Source organism: Haliotis cracherodii, unplaced genomic scaffold (genome assembly GCF_022045235.1).
Source record: "Haliotis cracherodii isolate W230 unplaced genomic scaffold, xgHalCrac1.p SCAF_2, whole genome shotgun sequence".
Classification (NCBI taxonomy): domain Eukaryota; kingdom Metazoa; phylum Mollusca; class Gastropoda; order Lepetellida; family Haliotidae; genus Haliotis; species Haliotis cracherodii.
Genome location: NW_027266275.1, coordinates 6351581 through 6375157, shown reverse-complemented (window position 1 = coordinate 6375157; position 23577 = coordinate 6351581). Strand labels below are relative to the sequence as shown.

The 23577-nt window shown below is 41.2% G+C and overlaps 1 protein-coding gene across 1 annotated transcript; it reads right to left on the bottom strand.

Annotated features, from left to right (window-relative positions):
* Positions 1-731: 731 nt before the first annotated feature.
* LOC139468636 (uncharacterized) lies at positions 732-22784 on the bottom strand. Its single transcript, XM_071250759.1, has 4 exons — positions 22124-22784; positions 7558-7677; positions 2489-2626; positions 732-1736 (listed from the first exon to the last, which is right to left on the bottom strand). Exons 1-4 carry the CDS (start codon positions 22416-22418, stop codon positions 1504-1506), a joined length of 786 nt encoding a protein of 261 aa, XP_071106860.1. The 5' UTR covers positions 22419-22784; the 3' UTR covers positions 732-1503.
* Positions 22785-23577: the final 793 nt, after the last annotated feature.

Below are 23577 nucleotides of genomic sequence, written 5' to 3'. Positions count from 1 at the left end.
ACATTCGGAAAAGGTCGTTTAAGCTCGTTTTCGATATACAGAAATCAGATATATCGATTAGAATTCTTTGCTGACTTCGCCGAGAATTTAGAAGCATCCGTGCTAATTGGCTGATCAGAAAGTTCACCTGACTGCAACCTTCTACTCAGGTGTCCTCAGATCGTCACGAAGAGAGCTGAAAATCGGAGTAAAATATCCCCAAAATTAAATTTGCATGATTTATTACCCCACAGTAAGCTAACATACCGTGATATAACTTAAAATACAGTTCAAACGGTATAAACCCCATATATAAACAATGAATGTAGATTCATGATAAAGAGACTAGCACCAGTCTAGAAACGGTGGTAAATTACGTTTGTGTAAAATTGTAACCATGAATACAGGTAGTCGAAACAGTGTCCTAGAGCAGTGTCGATATTATTATTATGATGATTATTGTGTGCAGAATGTGATACAGCAAATCACGTATTCTCACCACCACAAAACATCCCTACAATATCCAACCAATAACGACACACCATACACGTCCTGGACAGAACACATCAACGGCTACTGAGACATCGACTACCAATAATCAAATTTATGAAGGACAAATTTACCACGCGGACGGACTTGGGGACGGAACCTCATGTATAGTCATTGGTGCGTAGGCATATGTCAAATAGAGTATTAATGACCATATGTGAGTTAGATACAAATGACTCTATAAATCCATGAAATGATGCTCGGTATTTTTCTTATTTAATATATGATCCAGGGGACGTGTTAATCATTTACAAAAATTCAACTTTTTCAGATTTGCGAGCTATTGTTTGTAAAACAATAAAATAATAAAACCGCAATTCTTGTGTCTTTATCAAGGTGGCCTACTGGCTATATGGTATGTGTGTATGAAAGTAACGTGTTTCACTATGTTTCAGTGGTTCATTCATTAAAGTTTTATAGCTATGTTGCCCTTTACGTCAAATGGAATCTATTTCTGTGAAACCCAAGACTGGTTCTCTTGTACTGACATTTTATATTTAGAAAATGCTTCTGGGATCTCTTCATTTTTCATAAAGTTCAATTTTTTTTTTCAAATTTGCGAGACGTTCGTAATATAGTTCTTATATAATGTGGCAAATTGAAACACATTGTGATGTCTGAATATACAAATGTAACGTGATCTGAGCACGGTGAAATATTTTGTGGCGGCTTTAACAGTTATTCGTCAAAGATATTAATTAATAAGATAAGCTTCGGTGCTATTTTCATGGACAATTATATCGAGGATACTAAACATGTCTGATTGTCAGGTTTTTCATACTAAACACATACTGGATTCGAACCTAGGTCTTAGAGGTGACGGGGGAACGAATCACCACTGTGCTACCCATGTTCTTCCGTTACATGAAGTACCAAATGTTGTCAAATGTTTACAGAGTCATACAAGTGCCAAAAGTCCCTGTGGAATTGGTCCTACATTTTCTGACTGGCATTGTAATCACGGCGTCAACGGCCTCACAACATCGTCTTTGCCTTAATGACACGCAACGCCCTCGCGACGATGAGCCACAACACGCAGGCAATGACACAGAACACGACCCCCATCCAGGCGAGGGGAATCGCCCAAAGAGGTTCCACATTCCGGGCTGGGCAGAGCGGCTCCGGGATTTTGTCCATAGCATAACACTGGTAGGTCTCATAGTAATTCTTTGTGTGGAACATAGACAATCCGAATACACCGAAGAGTGCTGCAAGTAAAAGTTTAAGATCGTTAGTATGAATAAAGAAGAACTTTTGCTGTTTATTTTTGAAAAATATAAATTCTATGAGTTGTCTCTTTGTCACATCAAGTCCCTCCTACCCCGAGTAATTAAGTTTGAATAAAAGCCACTTTGATATGGCAGCAACGCTTCTTATACTTCCGATCCTCGCTTTCTGTCAAAACATGTTTTACTCTGGGAATAAACTTAAATCAGCCTCACACAAATGCATTTAATTTTGTTACCAAAGATGGCGAAAATAATCCCCTAAAACATATGGCATATAAACATATTGAAACGTTATTATACGGTAACGGATTTATCATAAATCACATGTTTGAAGAAAATGATGATATGAATATTAACATCAGGTACTAAACTGCCGAACAAAAGAAAGCACATTGTATACTCTTGGAAAATGGATTTGACCAAAACATTACATACGTTGTCAAAACGTTACTATGCTGAAAACAGTTGCCAAAACACTGCAAACTTGAAGTATAAAACACTACTTTGATACCGGATCAAATACATCATCATCGAATAACTATTAATTTTCTTGTATGTTTTCCTTTTTGGCCAGTCTCAAAGATGGGTGTACTTTCTTTTGCCTAGCAGTGTAGTAATCAGTCCCACTATCGGCGTGTTGGAGTAGTTTTACATGAACAAAATGACGTAATGATACGCAAACGTGTAAATAAGTTTGAGAGCTGTGTACAACATGATGGAGATCCACTCACCCGCCATGCAGTACAGGACTCCCGTCACCATGCAGCTGGCAACCTGCTTCTGGGTAATGCCGATGAGGCCAACGACACCTGCCGTCACGAGGTCGATGAGAACGACGATGTAGCAGGAGGCAGCGGAATTCTGCAGACCTGCAAAGATGTTCCATGATGAGTGAGTGAATTTTGGTTTTACGCCGCTTTTAGCAATATTCCACCAATATCACGGCGGGGGACACCAGAAATGGGCTTCACACATTGTACCCATGTCGGGAATCGAACCCGGGTCTTCGGCGTGACGAGCGAACGCTTTAACCACTAGACTACCCGACCGCCCCTGTTCCATGATGAGTCCAGGTTAATACAATTGTGTATCATCAGCGGTGGGAGTGTGATGATTGATGAATCAGCAATAGTATTATCATCCTGAGGATGCTTTCAGATGTATTGTGAACTGGTGACATTAGAGAATTGTTTGTTTGTTTGTTGTTTACGCCGCACTCAGCAATATTCCAGCTATATGACGGCGGTCTGTAAAGATTCGCGTCTGGACCCGACAATTCAGTGACTGACATCATGAGCATCGATCCTCGCAATTGTGATTATATGACATGCATCAACTAATCCCGCGAGCCTGACCACCCGATCCCCTCAGTCGCCACGTACAACAAGCATAGTCGCCTCTTGCGGCAAGCATGGGTTGCTGAAGACCTATTCTCTACCCGGGTCTGAAGACATTAGAGAATTTAGTTCGGGGGAAAGGTGTCGTCGTTAGCAATGTTCTAGATATATCACGGCTGCCTGTGAATAATGGATTCTGAACCAGGGAAACGTGTGGCTCAGCGCCTGAACAACACACCACGCCCTCTGGGTACGATGACACGCAATCAACCAATCATTGAGTCTGCTCTTACCACAAGCATGACGTACCGGACAGCCTGACTCGGAATCACTGCAGAGACTTAAAGATTTCATAACTTAGGAAGGCTGGAGAGTGATTGAGAGGGTGATTTACCCCACTTTTCAATATAATATTCCAACCCCACTTTTCAAGAAGGGGGCACTAAGACCGTTCTCCATCCACTGCACCCACATGGAATCGAATTCGACTTCACGTGTGGCCAGCGCATCGCGGGTACATCTTTGCCGGAGAATTTGTTAATCATTCTACAACATGGCTATTCCGGATGTTATCTCCAGGGTGTCAATTGGCTGTTGCACGAGGTGCTAGAAATATTCGTAGAAATGTTTCTTTGATTGATCAAGCATTTGTAAAAGGGAGGGGTGAAATATCAAAATCCTAACTCATTCGGAGGCGCGCGTGCGTGCGTGTGTGTGTGTGTGTGTGTGTGTGTGTGTCTGTGCGTGTCTGTGTGTGTGTCTATCTGTGTCTGAACCAAGAACTAACTGTTCTTCTACTGTACTGCTGCATATTCTCTAATGTATTATAAAACAGTTCATTTCAACGCCGGGTAATTACAAGATACATATATGCATACGTATTTATCGATTTCAGGCAATGTAGGACATGCTTGCAGCGTTATTGATTTCTGAAACGTGTTTTTGTTTGTTGCGCTGTGGGAAAACACTAATTACATTGTGCATATGCAGCCTGGTGTTGTGTATTCATTTGATAGTTTTTCTAACCATCGTAAACGTTTACGCACTTGTATAATTCATGGTGGCATAATGACAAGTGTGTGTTCTCCAGAGGGATGGAAAGATGGATAGTGCATTGATTCTCCAACACTGGTTCCCTAGGGAGTTCATGTATCTGTTATGAGATCAAGCGTTGTGACGCGAGACCTCGCTTCATTGAACACCGTCATGTCTATCGCCTGGTTGACAATATTTAGCTTGTGATTGAAAGTTCAAACATAATCCCTGTACATTTTAAACAACGTTCTTCTAATAAACTATCTTAATTTATTGTATCTGGCATTGTTATCCTACAAGGCGACAGTACTTTGTTTGGTTCTTTTTAAACGACGCACTCAGCAATATTCCAGCTATATGACGGCTGTCCGTAGATAATTGAGTCATGAGCATCGATCTACGAAAGGTGTTCAATTACTAAGAAAAGCAAGTCTTCAACTATTTGACACTTCGTACTTGTATCAAAATGTGAATTAAGTGTAAAGTTATTACATTAGTGCAAATCTACCAGAACGTAGGGTGTACATATGGACCGAATTCAAAATATCTAAATTGACAGATTCTGTTTCACTGAATTTAAACTGTAACCTTTCAAAAGGAAAACGAATCGTTTTTTTAAATATTGTAGTTAGGGCATGTGAACAAATCATGCAGTATATCTTCAAAGGGATTGCCACAAGAGCATGATGCGTTGTCTGAGATGTGTCTTTCAACCGATGGAAGTTTAAATCGCTACAACCGAGTCTGAGGCGAGAAGGGATTATCTGACAGAATCCGGTACCATGGTTTAAGTCAATATGTACATTAGTAGTATTGTCCAAGTTAAATAATCCTTTGAGTTTCCCAATCGTTTCTACCTTAGTTATTCTATCAGGTAAGGTATTCCAATGATTAATGGTATCCGGTAGGAATGACTTGGCACAGCATTCTGTTCCAGTATGTTATAGCCTGTATATTAGGCTACATCTAGAAAACAACGTATGCCGTCATATTCAGGTCTGATGAGCCAGACACGTCTCTTGTATTCTGAGGCAGATGAGGTGTCTAGTGTAGATGCCATGACAGATTAGCTAAAGTTTTGTTTGTTTGTTGTTTAACGCCGCAATATTCCAGCTATGTGACGGCGGTCTGTAAAGTAATCGAGTCTGGACCAGACGACCCAGTGATCCAGCAATTGGGATACGATGACATGTATCAACCAAGTCAGCGAGCCTGACCACCCGATCCCGTTAGTCGCCTTTAACGACAAGCATTGTCGCCTTTTACGGCAAGTATGGGTTGCTGAAGACCTATTCTCTCCCGGAATCTTCACGAGTCTAGCTAAAGTCATATGAAGGAATAGGATATATATATAAAATAGAATGGTTTTACTACGCGGAGTAATATACGATGCTTGTCTGTCCATCCGATCCATTTAGTCGCTTCGTAAGAGTGTAGGTTACTGGGGACCTATTCTAACTCGGAATGCCCCCATGGGCATACTACAACGCCAATTGGAAACGGAATACCGTGTGGAATACTGTCGCTTTGCCAAAGGAACGCGTTAATTGTATGATATTAACATTACAAGATATCAGTTTTACAAGCAACGCGTTAATATAATATTAACAAAACTAGGAACGTGTTAATGATATTGGTGAGGTGAAATGAGGTTTAACGTTGCGTGTGATTGTGCCAGTCCGGACTAATGCAGAGTGTTTTGTGCTCTCCCACCGCAGTTTAACATAAATACCCCACTCAGACACAGCATACTGACAGTATACTGACTCCGATTTAGTCCCTTATGCCGAGCGCCAGGCAGGGTAACAACAAGTACCATCTTTTAACCGCGTTTTCGTTTGACGCGGCCGGGAATCGAACCCTCGACCTTCCGCTGTCTGGACAGACGCTCTATCCACTAGATCACGGAGGCGGTCGTTTTTATTTAACATTTCATAATACAAGGAACGTGTTAATATAATATTAATAATAAAAGGACCGTGCTAATGTTATATTAATAATCACAAGGAACGTGTTGATATTATATTAAAAATACAAGGAACGTGTTAATACTATGATTAATGCTTACAAACGAACGAGGAACCCAGACTGGTGATAAATCTACCGCGTTATTTCAGTTCCGGTTAGGATCCTGGTTTGTAAACAAATTTCATACACCATCCTCTTCAATCTACATGCTATTACCCTGCTGTGTGATGCCGAGGCTGTTCCACTACAATCGGTCACGGAAGAATGGATAGAAACACGTGGCGTTTTCATTGTAGAGCTGTGTATTATACAGCACTAGAATTAAAGAAAAAACTAACACTGTACGTTTGGTTTCAGTTTCAATTTGGTGTTGTCAAATCTACAGGCTACATATTAAACCTTACACTTGATTATTTCCGAAACCTTAGATTTTACATAAAGTTGTTTACCCCGAGAACACCACGTTATAGTTAAATGATACATACAATGTACGCCACGTGTGTTGTAGTGAGTGAATATGGTTTTACGCCACTTTTAGCAATATTTCAGCAATATCACGGCGGGGGACACCAGAAATGGGCTTCACACATTGTACCCATGTCGGGAACCACTAGGCTACCCGACCGCCTCACTGTGTTGTAAGAGGCGACCGAAGGGTATCGGACGGTCAGGTTTCATGCCTTGGCTGATTCGTTGTTCATAGGTCGTTCAGGATCGATGCTCATAGCTTCAGACAGTGGTTTGCCTGGTCCAGATTCGATTATTTACAGCAATCTGCGTTACCCCTGGTATATTGCCTACTATGGTGTAATTAAAAGACACAATTAAAAAACATGATCGCGAAAAAGTTCGATGTAGGCAATAGTCATTTTCACACGAATATGCGAATTTATCGGACTGTATCTGACCTCTGTCTCTATCGTTATTATTCTTCAGAAAATTGATCAAATAGCAACCGTGATCACAAAACTTTGTTAATAAGGAATGAAATCTAATCTAACCCTCGAATAGCTTCAGGGGCGGTCCGGTAGCCTAGTGGTTAAAGCGTTCGCTGGTCACGCCGAAGACCCAGGTTCGATTCCCGACATGGGTACAATGTGTGAAGTCCATTTGTGGTGCCCCCCGGCGTGATATTGCTGGAATATTGCTCAAAGCGGCGTAAAACCATACTCACTCACTCAGTCGAATAGCTTCAAGCATAACATATGGGAGTCGTTTTCACTAAAAGGTTATTTCGCGCAGGGACATACAAAGTCACGAATATTTGTGTGAAAATGATTATTAATCTCATTTACATTATCTGTCGCAAACACAAATCAAAACGCGCAATATATCAGCGAGTCTTCTATTGTTGACGTTGACGAAGCCAAATGAACTGACATCTGAATCCTTACACCTGGTAATCACAACTGACAGCTGTCAATAAACGGCGCTGAAATGAACACTGGCTCGTGACTCACGTGCAATCTGCATGGCGAGCTTGGTGAATAAGCCGGAGTCCTCATTATAGTCGGTGACGAAAGTGAAGCATTTGGTTGGGTTGAAGCGATGGGATTCAGGAATCATGGCCCGTTCGTCATCTGTTAGAAAACAAGAATTAATCAGTTTGGTCATTACTGTGGGTGTCGGCTTGTGACTTGAATTGAATAAGGATTTCTCCGAGCTATGTCATGTTTGCGTTTAGACTTGGTTGATGCATGTCATCGATCCCAATTGGGTGGATCGATGCTCATGATATCAATCACTGGATTGTCTGGTCCAGACTCGATTATGCACAGACCGCCGTCATATAGCTGGAATATTGCTGAGAGCGGCGTTAAACAACCAACCAACCAACCAACCACTAAACTGTAAGGCAAAAGCACGCATACTCTCATTTTTGATGGTGGCTAAAATGAAAAAAAAAAGAAATGAAATGTTTATTCATTTGTGATGTATTTCATACGGGTATCATAGTAGTGTTTGAAGCTTAAGTTTGCAGTGTTTCGGCGACTGTTTTCAGTCCAGTAAGGTCTTGATAACGTTTGTAAACTTTTACATTTTTAAATGTGTACTTTCCTTTTTCGGCTGTTATAGCCAAGTCTCGTATTGAACACCAGAACAAAGTCTCTCAGCTGCCAAGCCATTACAGAAGAAACGTAAACCATCCATTATGGAATCCCCATAGAGTTTGGGACCGACACGATGTGGAAAACACCTCCATTGGATGCATAAACAAATATAGTTCGACAATGGTCTTGAAGCAACGTTTAATTAGGTACAAATTACTTCATAATGTACGCTATTGAGTCATGTATGTTTGTCGGGATAAATACACAAGGTACTCGAATGAAGGTAAATAACGATTAGGTAGGATAAATAAAGATTTCTTTTACGTACACTTAATATAAATCATCCTTGAAAATACCCATTACGCCTCTAAAGCAACGAAAGTAATCATACCATCAAAGTCATCGATTTCCGACATAAAATCGTTTTACTCTTTTTCTTCTTCCAAATTCCCTGCTCGTTTAATTACTCCCTTCATGGTCGCCCTTGTCAGTCAATCGGATAACCTCGGGACACTACGTTACTTTGGCATATTAATGCTTTCCGAGATTCATAAGGTTGGCTAGGTAGGTTTGATGACATTCGGATCGATAGCCTCCGTCAATGACGTCATTGCAACTACGGGGTGCTGACGAAGACGATGGAGTTGCTGCAGTCTGTAAGGGATCCGTGTAGAAAATGTCTATATTGGTTCTAGCAAGATCTTAATTTCCTGTTCTGTTAGAAAATTTGATTACTCCTACCAAAGGAGTGGCGCAGTGTCCAATGAATAAGGATAATGACAATCAATAGAATATAACGCTATAACCTAGAGCAGCCACTGACGCACAACTGATAAAGTGTACATCATTGATGATGTCTCCTCTCATCATTTACCCCATCCCCCCAAACTTCCAAATGGTATTCGGGAGCAAAGCTTTACAGTTCATAGTTTGATGTTCGTAACACTTCTATTTATTCCTTGTCTAACTTGTCTGCACTGCGACGACGTACAATGAATGAATGACCCAATACTCTTTATCTCCCAATGATTTGGAGAGCAGTACATACAATTACATTACATTACATCACTTGTTTATGGCAAGGACATAAGTATGACAAATTAAGCAGGGTGTTCACTATTTAGTACTCTGGAAACAGCAAACCGTTAATTAGAACCGCGTGAGCTTTTCTTGTATGTCAGAAGGGTCAAAATTCCACTAAGTTACATAAAAATGCAATCTTTATACTCCAAGGCAAAATTTACTGTGACATATTAAAAACAAAGAGAATAGGTCAACGCACGTGACTGCAGTGGATGGAATATCACATGGAAAGAACAATGTTTGAAGTACGGTAACGGTCAACAGTCCATACTAAGAGAGCTCCTGTCATTCGTTGAATAGTCATGTCACACAAAGGGGTTCAACAGCGAGTTCCAGAAGCGAGAGTGTCCATCTTGTGCATTGATGCAAGTCTCACACCTTCATCTGCGTTATCTGCAATGTCACTCCATTAACGGTAAAACGGCCGTTTGTAAAATCTCACCTGTCATCTCTCACTTTTCTAATTCCCGTCCCACTTGAAATATTAGTCCTAAGCAAACATGCTTGTCGCAAGAGGCGACTAATGGGATCGGGTGGACAGGCTCTCTGACTTGGTTGATAAAAATAATCGTATTCCAATTGCCCAGCTCGATGCTAATGATGTCCGTCACTGGGTTGTCTGTCAAGACCAGATTATTTACATCATATAGCTGGAATATTGCTGAGTGGGGCGTTAAACAAAAAAGAAACAATCAAATTGCCAGCAATCATAAACATCCCAGATCACAACGTCACCACATCCAAGGTGTTCGCCTTCCTGAACACGTGGCGTGACATAATGTCCACATCAACGCCTGTGCACAGGCGTGCAATCGGATTAGACTTACGCTCAGTCTCTGAAATATATCATCTTGAAGAAACAAACTCCATATAAATTGAAAAGGAGCCCGAGTGGGAACCTGTGGAAATGTAGACTTGCTTCATTTAGAGCTATAGCATGACCGTAAGGACTGGCCGGAAAGGGAAATAGTTGGGATCAGGGACTGTGAGACAGACTATCGGTTCGGCGAGGAAGGAAACGTGACCTACAAAAGAAGACACCACTTCTCCAGTTACGTGCCATCAACTGTACGGATTGCCTGCGTCACTAGACGAGCCTGATTCCCTGATTGTGGATTCGAATCCCATATTCGCCTTAATTATGATTCTTGGTTTGTCATCACCATACCCATTCCCATGGGTCTGAGCAAAGATTAAGCGTCAACTACGTCTTCGGACTTTCCTGCAAAATGAAGCTGATACGCCGTGATAAAACTGAAATATTTTAAAACCCAACTAGCCCACTTACTAACCTGAAATGTGCTCTCTATTTGGTTCTCGTGATTGCTACCTGGCCAGGCGACTTAAAGGTATTCAAGAAAATCAATAGTAAGGTCGATGTGGAACTGCCTGCTGTAAATCGAAATGCTTCCGCCACACGATATGGGACTCCAGGAGCCAGGAGTTTCCAGTCCCGTCTCATCTGATGACGCTACACTGTGGACATGCGGGGACTGGCTGAGGCATTCTGTACCTCACTATGTAGGACTGCGTCGATGGAGTTGGTATCTACTTATTGTTCTACTTATCCCCACCGAGGTTCACACACTTCTGTCACCGATGCTGGAGGCACTGGATCCAAATGGTGTAGAAGGAGATAAAAAAATCCTCCACAGCAGAAATGACGTTATTATCATTTACATAATGCTTGCCAGACTGTTTGAAAGTTTGGGGAGAGGACATTTGACGGAGCTTAATGTGGTAAATACGGAGAATGTTCCATGAGTTCAAAGCCACAGCTCCGAACTGCAGCCATGGTAACAGACCTGTGCCCAGTGCGTTGTCCTTGTGGAAGGAAACACCTTTAGTGAGTTTTTTAGCCTTAATGTTCGTACGGAGTATTATAATCTGTTAATCTAGTCTTGATAGTAACAGTATAGAAAGAGTATTTTAGTCATGACTTTTTAAAACGTTTTGGAGTTTTCTGTAGAATTTCTTTGAAATCTCAGAAAAACGAAGCAATCCCCTTGCAAGCTGATAGAACAGATTTTGCCTTCTTATTCGGAGAGTTGTTCCCACTGCGTTGACCGTATCTTAAGCGACATGATCATTTTATTACCGTCTTCGCCAGGTTGTGGTTTTGACACAGAGGTCCACCCATGGTACGACCCTGAATATGCAGAGGGCGTCATGGAAAATGATAAATACGTATCCTCAGACGTATCCAGGCCAACAAACCTGATCTTGCCCTTTTTGATAAATCCAATGAAATCATTTATATCATTAAATTTTCTGCCCCCTTTGACACTAATGTCACTGACAAGATTGAGGAACAATATGGCAAATATGCTGACCTCGCTTTCGAAATGTCACCCTTGCATCCCAAGTACCAAGTTGTCCGACTCCCCATTGTTCTTGGTACCTTAGGTTGGTACCCCCCAATCTGTTGACTGACATTGGGAGAGTACCCGGGTTTGCTACCAGGATTACAGCCCTTCTGACAATCTGGGTTAATGCAGAAGGCTGCAGTGTTTGGGAGTCTTCACATTCTCCGAAAAGTTCTGGGTGGGTTTGACAAGACCGAGCTTCCTGGGAGGAGTCACATTCGCTGTCTGGGCTGCGTGTAGAGGGGACAAGGGCCCTGAGCTGATGATGAACCTAACCAGCCTGACTGTGCCAGGATCACACAAACCCTCTTTGCTGCATTTCTTATTTTAATCTGTAAATAATGATAATAATAATAACAATAATAATCATATATACTTTTCTAAGTGATGGCAGTTTTGGACTTCCAGATCTGGATCATCTCCGAGCCTCCCTCTTCCCCTCTAGAACTCCGCCAACCACTTCTTCACGGTGACAAAGGAAGAAGCATCTGCCCATATATGGACGTTGGAAATAGCTCTTTTAGTTGGGGGCACGTATTGACAACGCGGTAGATAAATTGTATCCAGATACATCATCAGACAATACCTTGTTGCCTGCAGAAATATGCTGCCAGGTTGTGTCTGTGGTTCAAATGCAGCCTGTAATCCATTTACTGAATACATGCCAACTGTTAAGGATGTACAATATATCCTTCTTAGTTAGGTTCGTAACTGTTCAGCCACCCTTTGTACCGTAGGTGCCTCAAGGGAGGCCGATTAATGCATCCACATCATATCAGGAACTCCCTAAAGTGCCAAATACATAGGTTCACTATTCATTTGCCTCAGTTAGAACTCCCTCTCACGTTAACACATTTCCCAGACATATATTATTTATGTATAGAATACGGTTCATATTGAGATCAGTGGCCTGTGACGACAAACGGTAAATCACACACGTGCTGTCAGTGGAATCCGTGCCAGTAAATGTTACTGTGGCTGGTCAGATGCCTTTCTGTCATCGGTTACAGTCTCCTCCAGGACATCAGAAGCATATAAATGGGGGATTGTTTGTGGCATGATTCTCTATAAAATTATGTTTATTGTTACTTTCTAAGAATTCGATGGCGCAGACAATCAAACTATCTGAGGCGCAGAAATCCGCTATTTAGAGTTCCGCTCTAGTCTGTTTCAGTCCCTGAACCATGTTTTCCCTTCCGCCCAGCACCTACTGTGACGCTACATCCAAAACTGAAGTCCAGATTTTCCACAGGTCTGAATTCCCATATTACAATGTCTCCCTTTCAAATTAAATGGTGTTGTTTGTTTCTTTGAAAAATATATTTTTTCAGAGAGTAAGCGTTGTTATTCCGCCCTTCAGGCCTGCCAGAACCCCCAGTACATCATGCATATCTTAAGAATCGTTACGAAACGGGGCTTGGATGGTTGGGCTCTGCGATGTGGTCGTGACATATAGCTAGAATATTGCTGATTGTGGCGTTAAACATTTACTCACTCGCTATTTCAACTCGGATTCCGTCAGCGGTATCAAGAGAGAAATGTTCGTCAACGTGATAATTCATCTTTAAACGTTTACATTTCCAGGATAAAAAATAATGTAATTCGTGACTGTACCCCTTGAGTAAGAGCTGGACTTATAGAAATATATTTACCACCAAGTGGCATGAGTGGCTCTGTATTCTAAATCGTCCTGTTTCTCACTCGTGCCATGATCCTTTGATTGTTGGCTTTGACAGCTGACACGCCGGCATAGCAATTAAATACTATTCAAAACGGTGTCAACCCCAACACATGCACACATGTTCACATCGACATGAATGAATTTACTAATTTTAATGAGTATAAAAGTCAACGCCAGAAAATAACCAGTCTCGATTATCCGAGTCCTGTGGGCGTAAAAGGGAAAATAGCGGTGAACATTATACGAATGGATCACTGAAAGACTTATGACACCAGGTGTTCGCGGGAAGGTAATAAGTCAACACAAAACCGAAAGTCACATGGAGAACTTTGTCTGTCACACGCCAGTCCTTGTCTACCAGGTTTGCTCATAAACGAGTAATGGATCACTGAAGTCACTTATGACACCAGGTGTTCGAGCTAAGGCTAATAAGTCAACACATAAGGGAGATTCACACGGAGAACCTTGTCTGTCATACGCTAGTACTTATCGTCCAGGTTGGCTTATTAAGAGCTCCTGATGAACCACCAATCAATAATTTCCCCGCTACGACAGGGAGGATCGATAATACCTTATAGTGAACGAGGTATCGATTTGATACGCCTGCGAGTATCTTCCCCATGAAACTACATAGCATAACCGTCTTTAGCCATCATGGTTAGTTTTATAAGACCCAACATTGACAAGATAAACCAGTCCTCCTTTGGTTGTGAAGGTCATGTTGATCCCTAAAATGTGTTTGGAGATAACAATGTGCATATTTCGAACGCAACGAAGCACGTGGCTTCAAGTAAGAGTTATATAAGTATTTCGATTTATCATTAAATGGATTTACCCGTATGTGGTTTTGTACACAAAGAAAATGAGAATAAACACATGATTGAATTCATGTTATCTAAGCATCGATTGATCAGATGTTTGGTGTCACTGTGATGCTTTTTATGCGTTTTTCTTACCTTACAGATCAATAGAAAAAAAAAGATCTATTGGAAAGAAAGAGGAGAGACAGGTAAACAAGGAGGGGGTAACTCTGTCATATGTTGGGTGATGTAGAGTTCTAGCATGATGACATCAGGCAGTGAATGCGCGGCTGGTCTTGTCGTGACGACGCAGTTCGAGGTAGTGAGGTGAGATGGGGTTTCAGGTCGCGTTGAAGGTGATTGTACTTATAAACCAGTGTGAATGTCGTGTGTGTGTGTGGCTACGTGTACAGTCCAGACTGTTACCATGGTTCCCCACTCAGAAATTGTCCTTGTTTTAATACCTTAGTGCCGAGCGTCAGGCAGGGTAAGAACAAGTGCCATCTTATGAAACAGCCGAGGATTGAACCACCGACCGTCCGCTATCCGTTCAGGCTACTACTACTACTACTACTACTACTACTACTACTACTACTACTACTACTACTAAATTGCAGCAAAGGGGTTTGGGTGATCAGCTCAGGGCCCTTGCCCCCTCCACACGCAGTACAGACAGCGAATGGGACTTCTTCAAGGAAGCGCTGCCCAATCAAACCCACCCAGAACTTTTTTGAGAATGTGAAGACTCCCCAACACGGGAGCCTTCTGCATTACCCAGATTGTCAGAAGGGCTGTATTCCTGGTAGCAAACCCGGGTACTCTCCAAATGTCAGTCACCAGATTGGGAAGTACCAAACCTAAGGCACCGAGAACAACGGGGAGTCGGACAACTTGGTATATATTATTATGATTATGATTATTCTGAAAAACGCGAGCCGCGGCGTGGTACACGAAGATCGAGAACATTGTTGAAGCGATTATGGAATCGCCGCGCCTAGATCCGCCTTGATAATCGTGCCGCATAACTAAAGGGCTGCAGAGTAACATGTACATTTGTTGCAACACGCCACTATGTAATCAGTCCCTTAGCCCAGATCATTGTCCCCACTACCAACATTCCCAATCAAATGTATCGACGTTATGTCGCTGACAGTGTCGAGGCATGTGTGCGGGCAAGACTGGTGTCCCAACACTGACACTTATCATCGTTCTATGCCTTGGTAGTAGACATATATGGACCACTGTTTATACATGTAGGCCCGCGTAGATAGTAGACATATATGGACCACTGTTTATACATGTAGCCACGCAAAGATAGTAGACATGTAGGGCCATTATTTTTACATGTAGCCACGCATAGATAGTAGATATGTAGGGGCCATTGTTTATACATATAGCCACGCATAGATAGTAGACATGTAGGGGCCACTGTTTATACACGTAGCCACGCATAGATAGTAGATATGTAGGGGCCATTGTTTATACACGTAGCCACGCATAGATAGTAGATATGTAGGGGCCATTGTTTATACATATAGCCACGCATAGATAGTAGACATGTAGGGGCCACTGTTTATACACGTAGCCACGCATAGATAGTAGATGTGTAGGGGCCATTGTTTATACACGTAGCCACGCATAGATAGTAGATATGTAGGGGCCATTGTTTATACATATAGCCACGCATAGATAGTAGACATGTAGGGGCCACTGTTTATACACGTAGCCACGCATAGATAGTAGATATGTAGGGGCCATTGTTTATACATATAGCCACGCATAGATAGTAGACATGTAGGAGCCATTGTTTATACATATAGCCACGCATAGATAGTAGACATGTAGGAGCCAACGTTTATACATATAGCCACGCATAGATAGTAGACATGTAGGAGCCATTGTTTATACATGTAGCCACGCATAGATAGTAGATATGTAGGGGCCATTGTTATCCATGTAGCCACGCATAGATAGTAGACATGTAGGGGCCATTGTTATCCATGTCGCCACGCATAGATAGTAGACATGTAGGGGCCATTGTTATCCATGTAGCCACGCATAGATAGTAGACATGTAGGGGCCATTGTTATCCATGTAGCCACGCATAGATAGTAGACAAGTAGGGGCCATTGTTATCCATGTAGCCACGCATAGATAGTAGACATGTAGGGGCCATTGTTTTAACATGTAGCGACGCATAGATAGTAGACATGTAGGGGCCATTGTTATCCATGTAGCCACGCATAGATAGTAGACATGTAGGGGCCATTCTTTATACACGTTGCCACGCATAGATAGTAGATATGTAGGGGCCATTGTTTATACATGTAACCATGCATAGATAGAAGACATGTAAGGGCCATTGTTTATGAATCTAGCCACACATAGACACAGTAAATTTTAATTATATATCAATGTCGCGCACACACCATGATATATACAAACCGTGCACAACCACCATGATATAACATAACATATCGTGATATATACAGATCGTGTTCGATATTTCAAACATCTTCACAACTAGATCGGGAACAAAGTATGGTGATATATCGTATCGTGATCCTGCTACAACGAATTTATCTTACCTATATGTTTCAATATAACATTGTAAAAGAATTCAAACAAATCTACAATTGATAGGAAACACCTGTTCGATTGAGCTGAGGTTAGCTTGCGCTATGTCACGTGACTTCCACTGACCTGGAAAGAGCGTAACATTTTTATTCCCCGCTGAGAAATTCATTACCCTCCAAGGTGGGATGCACAGTATATTGTCAAGATCATGTGGACCAATCAGATCTCATCATTCTGACATAGAATTATGATAAAACGTATTGTGACCCAGTTTTACTTCATTAAATAAGTAAGTATACATGTACCTTATTGACCATGTAAACATACATGTCTAGAAAGCACTTTCTGGTTAGTGCTGTTGCTATGATTAACTAACAGATACTCTGCATGTAACCGTTTGTCGTTGAACGAACCATCGCACAATGTTTAATGATCGAATTCATTTTCAATTTTATTTTTAAATGATTGTTGAACCAAACTGCAACATGTGTTCCACATACAATGTTCTTGTTAATTACCGATGCACACTGAGCCTAAATTATGCCATTAATCAACAACAATGACATCGCTAATGTCAGTTCAGTTATCAATATATTACACAGAACATTTGTACACATGTCTATACTGTTCAGGGATGCTTAGGTTTTAAATACGTGTGTGTTGAAATGCCAGCAGTAATGGCAGAGCAACCAACATTGTCCATTCAGTTCTCCTTGTATTGCGTTTATACTGTCCTATATACTACGGTGTAAGAGGATGTAAATAGCCTGATCCTAACTATGATGGATAGCGTTGGCACATAACTCACTCCGAGGTTCCCAAGATGTTCCATGGCAGATGTAGCGGCCATAAAATTTCCGAGTCCCGTGATGGGATTCGAACCACGGACTTTCTGATCAGAGGTCGGACGCCTTGTCCACATGACCAAAGAGGTTAACCCCGTCAGCAAGCTGACAAGCTTTTTAAGGTAAGGATGTCTCCACGCCCTGCTACATACTCACCCGTCAACAGAAGGCACGTCCCGGGCCACATAGTAGGGTACTGAGGCTTATTTTGCTCAAATTTAATATGGACGTGCTCAGCCCCACGTTGGGCACCAATGTAGCGGCCATAAAATTTCGAGTCCCGTGATGGGATTCGAACCACGCACCTTCTGATCAGAGGTCGGACGCCTTGACCACATGACCAAAGAGGTAAACCCCGTCAGCAAGCTGACAAGGTAAGGATGTCATCTGTGGGATGACTGCACGCCCTACTACACAGACATGAAGTTATAAGCATTTGCATGATGCTTGCAAGTTTTTTCTTCAAGTTTAGGAAGTGGTGGAGATGTGACGGTGCCCAATCTTTTGACCATGGAAGAGTTCAAAGACATAGTCAGGCATTGAAGCTATGAAGACAACTTACTTCTGTATAAGTGCATTGTCCTGATGGATGAACACACTTTTAGTTTCCACGATGTTCTGCCTTGATATTCTTAAGCAGGTGAACGGATAAGTATAAAATTGGCCATTAATGACCTGATCTTTCTGGAGTTCAGCAGAAGGAATATTTTGGAATCCCAAGAAACCGACGCTATCACTTTGCCAGGTGAAGGAACGAATTTGCCTTCTTCTTCGGAGATTCATTCTGTTATTCCGTAGAATGTTCTCTCCAATCTAAAGATGGATGCTTATTGTATTGGCTGTGAAATGTGGTGATTCGTCAATCATCCATCATAATAACAAGTATTTCATGAACATTTGTCTTAGTGTGAGGTCTTCCTGATCTTGGATCGTCTTCGGGGCACTCTCAGAAGGAAATCATGGGTATAGAATTCAATTGGCAATCCTTGAAATATACCAGGGTGTCTTACACGACGGCTTAACAAACATACCACCTGGGTACGACACGGCGCCAAGACAGCCAGGTTTCCACAAATGGCCACCCAGTAGTAGTCAATACATCGTTCTGAACACCCATGATCATGGCTCTCCGCACAGCACATTAAGACACCTAAACGACTGGGCCACCCGTGACCCCGGGTCAACTAGAAAGGAGTTCCCGAGGGTATGAATACAGAGCAAGACTACAAACGTCCTCAGGGAGATACCGGTCACGTTTCGGCTGCGTCGACGACCGACCCTAAGTTTCAAATGTATATTTTTTCTGACTGGCAGTTGACTTCAGTATTAAAGCAAAAGAACGAAAAAAAACGTTGGCATAAATGTTTGTACTGTTTGAAAAAGAATACTATACTACACTGATAAGAAGATTGTTTACAAGTATTTTGTATATTGCATCTTCCCTCGACTGTAAAACAAACGAATGCTCATTTCAAAATAGATTTTGCATACATACTTTTAATACAATATCTTAAGGTTTGCACATTTTTTACCAGGTATGAATTATAACGGGGATAGTTCGACATGATGATGGAACGGTATGGGGCTGGATATGAAAACGACAAAAACGTTTTCCATAATCATAAGAAACAATTGTACGATTCCGACTATATCATGAACATGTGTGATTGATTGATTGATTGTTGTTTAACGCCGCACTCAGCAATATTCCAGCTATATGACGGCGGTCTGTAAATAATCGAGTCTGGACCAGACAATCCAGTGATTGACATCATTAGCATCAATCCACGCAATTGGGATCGATGACATGCATCAACCAAGTCAGCGAGCCTGACCACCCGATCCCGTTTGTCGCCTTTTACGGCAAGCATGGGTTGCTGAAGACCCATTCTACCCCGGAATCTTCACGGGTCTGAACATGTGTGAATCTCCATCAAATAGTGATGAGTTAATCCTAACGTATCCACAAAGAAGCTCACTTCATAATATCAGTCCGTTGTAATAACTATCTGTTTCAGCTTCAAATAATAAAAATGCGTTTATAAAGAAAACGTTTATAACGAATTGACGGATATAACGAACATATTTTTGGTCTCGGCCATTTGCTGTATATATGCTTTATATATGCTTATAAAGAACTAAGGTTATATCGAACAAAAGTCAGTTGTCACTTTCAGTTCGTTATAACCTTAGTTAACTGTAAATAAATAAATATGATGAACTGACTTTTATGAGGATTGATATTAATAAGAAAGTGTTACTTAAACAGTTTTCAAAATTTCTTCTGTTATGCCTCATCATATCTCATATCTGATTATTGCTTTCAAATTTCCAAATAGTTAAATATAAAACGTCAACGCTAGAGAATAACTGGTCTCGATCAGCTGCCGGAAAGATTCCATTAGGGCTTAAAAGGCAAAATAGCGGTGAAAAGTATATGGATAACTGATAATGAGTGATGACACCAGGTGTTCTCCAAAAGGTGGTCATATCCTGTTCTCCTGCTAGTCTCCGCCACTCACACAGATTACATACAAAAGTAGGCGTTTGTTGGCTGTCTGACGCAGCACCGTAGCTGACTGCAAACATTCTAGTCGTGATCAGACAATCCAGTCTGTTGAAACTAAAAACGATATGTTCAGATATGCGAATATGTCAATAATAGCTTTTTCCATAGTAAGCTGTACATAAAAGAATAATGTATGTGACAAACTAGAACATCGACCTTATTCAGTGTGAAACATATTGATTGAGTATAACATAAACTCCCATGGAAACTAGAAACAATATTAATTCACTCTGTCAATAGATCATGTACCGAACATTCTATCAAATCAAATATTATATCAAATCCGATATAAAAAAACAACAAAAACATAAAAAGTAGGCATAATTTACCAATGCAACGTTGTCACTAATCTGACTGTCCATAAAAAAAACACGACAAAAACCATTTCCATAATCATAAAGAATATCTACAAAGAGAAGAGTCATTTACGATTCCGACCATATCATAAGCATGGGTTTATGAATCACTATCGCATAGCGATGATACCAGGTGTTCGCGAAAAGGTTATATATTATTGCGTGTAAATTATTTGTGTTGCAATTACATGCAAAGACAGCTGTACATGCACAAAAACCGATCTCTTGAACGTTTGATAAACACAATTCTACTTTCCGAAATAGGTCCATATTTTACACATCTATCCATGCATTTAAATAGATAGGCAATTCTATGAAGAATAGATTGTTGAGATGATCATACAACCACTGCACCGTGAGTTTTACAACTGCAATATTTATAAAATTGATGACGTAACAGAATGAACACAATGGAATCAATATTATTATCAATATTATTATTTCATATTCGGAGAATAATTATTATTAATTATAGGAGTTGTATCAATTTGACAAATGATAATAACTGCTTCGTACTTAACAATTACTTCAGCTTGGTACACTTGTCCTCAAAAGATGCAATCAGTTTGACAATATGGAGGGATCTAATAACAAATAAAATTTTAAACTTTTACAAAGGTGAATCTATATTTTTGTATAAATCATATGATTTTAATACACAACGCGAGTACAGGAACATGTCACAGTAACAAGTAACAAATGTTATATTTGGTATTATACTTTCATAGTAATGTACAAATTTTAGTACCTTTTTGGAGAGTCCCATTCGGGATTCGAACCCACGCTAGCAACATGTTAACATATATGTTTAATGCAACTATGTATAATGTATGTGTAGATGTGATTTTCTAGATAAATTTGGAAAATTATAACATACCTAACCTTTTGTTTCTAATTCAAAGGAACTCCTGAAATAGAGATATATTTCATCAAATATATGCTATAATTTATATGACGAGAAATGTAGATGCAGGCCTAGGTTCAACTCTGACAACAGGCTGCATGTACCTAACAGATGGGACTTCCATGGACTATGACAGATGCTGTAGGCAAGAGCTTCCAAAATGATAGAACAATCAATTAACAATGTCTGTGTTTGGGCGGGTATTAAATGACGCGTTGCGTTGGTTTACAGCCAGAGGAAAGCTTGTCCGGCAGCTTGTAATATTGATGCTCCGTTTGTACTGAATAGGCATTTCGTGTGTTGCAAAACAACTGTAAACTGTGTGGCGTTATAAAAGTTGTCTCCTCAGAAACCAAACGAACTATAGAGCTAAAATAGATTGTTCTTTTAAGCATTGGGAGACAGGTAAAAATATATATTGTGTCATAGCAGTGAAAGATAGGTCGTTTAAAACAATGACCACTTGTATGTATGTATGTATGTAAGTATGTGTGTGTGTGTGTGTGTGTGTGAGAGAGAGAGAATGAGTGAGTGTGTGTGTGTGTGTGTGTAATTATAATAACTGCGACATAGACAGCAGTCAACAACAAAACACCACTTAGTAAGGAATGCAAACGAACATAATTACAAACATAAATGTTTAAATAACGTCCATTTCTTGACCAATGTAGCACATGGATATCGGGATCACCTCATATGCTACAGATATAACTGTCCTTCACACACAAATACGACAATCGGGAGTAAGATGAGATACAGTGTCCTGTCGTTACTATAAATGTCTAAAGACCTACCTGTCAGGTCATCACATAGTCGCCACAGGCCTGTGTACGAGGGGTGGAGATAATAGTCTACCGTAGCATTCGATTGCAGATCCGTTTGAACTAAAACTTTGAATATTGGCGTTGTGTTGGACAACTGCAGGATGGTGTAGCTGTCCAGACTATCGTTGAGTGATTTCAACACAGACTGGTCAAATGTGTAGCTCTGCCAGGCGTCTACAGACACCGCTATCATTATCATCATGGCGGACAAGGCCCCAAAGAAGATGGCATTCGCCATCAGAATTATCAACGGTGAAGCCATCATCGTATCGCATCCTACGGATCACCAGTTTGAGGCGATATTCAAGGGTGTTCGGGTACTAGCGTCCCGTCTCCCAGATTGTCCCAGGTCCCGTATCAACAATTATTAGTCCGTGTCCTGTACGGCCCTTTACGTGACAGAATAGTTCAAGTCTGTTATGAATGGTTAAATATTCATCCAAGTGGTTCCACGTCACGCTGAAGACAACACTCAGGAGAGAGAAGCAGGCCTCTTCCGTACCACTAGCCTGCTGTTGCTTCTCACATCTAAAGGTGTACCAAGCACGAGAAGAGTCCAACAGCCTTTCCCGACCGGCCCCGTCCTGCTCGGTGACAATCAGCCCTGAACAGCGCTCCCGGCCGTATAACACTATTGCGAAGTGGCTTGTCACCGCGTTATGTCGGCCAGGTTTCTATGGCAGCAAGAGCCGGCAAAGCATACCTTTCATCAAACAGGCATCGATTGTTTCTACCTGGCTGCGTTGTGGCATTTTGTCTTTAATTTGGCACCATTCGCGTGGACTGCATTGTGGTAAATGCTAACAGTTCTTCCGTGTGTTCAACAATCTTACTATTGGGGATCCATGTTTGTAGATGGGATTGCTAGTAAATGTAACTTTCGGAATAAGGCTACTGAGACCAAACCCGGCTTTTTTAATTATATGTTTATGACCCAAATGATTTGTCCTCTAAGCAGTAGTGTGAAGACCCAGCCGTCTAAGGCGCCGTAGCGTGTTGCGTCACTTGGGCGTACTAGAATCCCATGAGCGTGGGTTCGAATCCCAAATTTGTCCTAACTTGTTTTGTCAGCACAAAACACTTGATATCGGGTTCCACCAAAGCAGTAACCGTCTAAGACAAGTCACGCACAGGGCACCCACTCACATTAAACAAACACGCATGGTGCCAGTGTAAGAAAGTATGTCTGTCTGTGATAGTAATAGACATATGCAGACAATGTATGTCAATTAAATGGTATTGTCATGGGACATCCTTTATTGTAGTCAGAGGTTGTATACATAAGTAGATGCTTTGTGGATGCCAGCTTCTGTATTACATAACGTGTATGAGCATATTCATGAGGTACATCCTTCTGTCCACGAAATAGATGACCTTTGACCTACATATTGATTACGTGGCTTTTAGCAAATATAATCCACGTC

Coding starts and splice junctions, on each gene's coding strand:
- LOC139468636 (XM_071250759.1), bottom strand. CDS start 22,418: ATGATGGCTTCACCGTTGATAATTCTGATGGCGAATGCCATCTTCTTT. Junction 2,627..7,557: donor GCTCGCCATGCAGATTGCAC/GTGAGTCACGAG, acceptor ACATCTTTGCAG/GTCTGCAGAATTCCGCTGCC. Junction 1,737..2,488: donor AGTCCTGTACTGCATGGCGG/GTGAGTGGATCT, acceptor TTTTACTTGCAG/CACTCTTCGGTGTATTCGGA.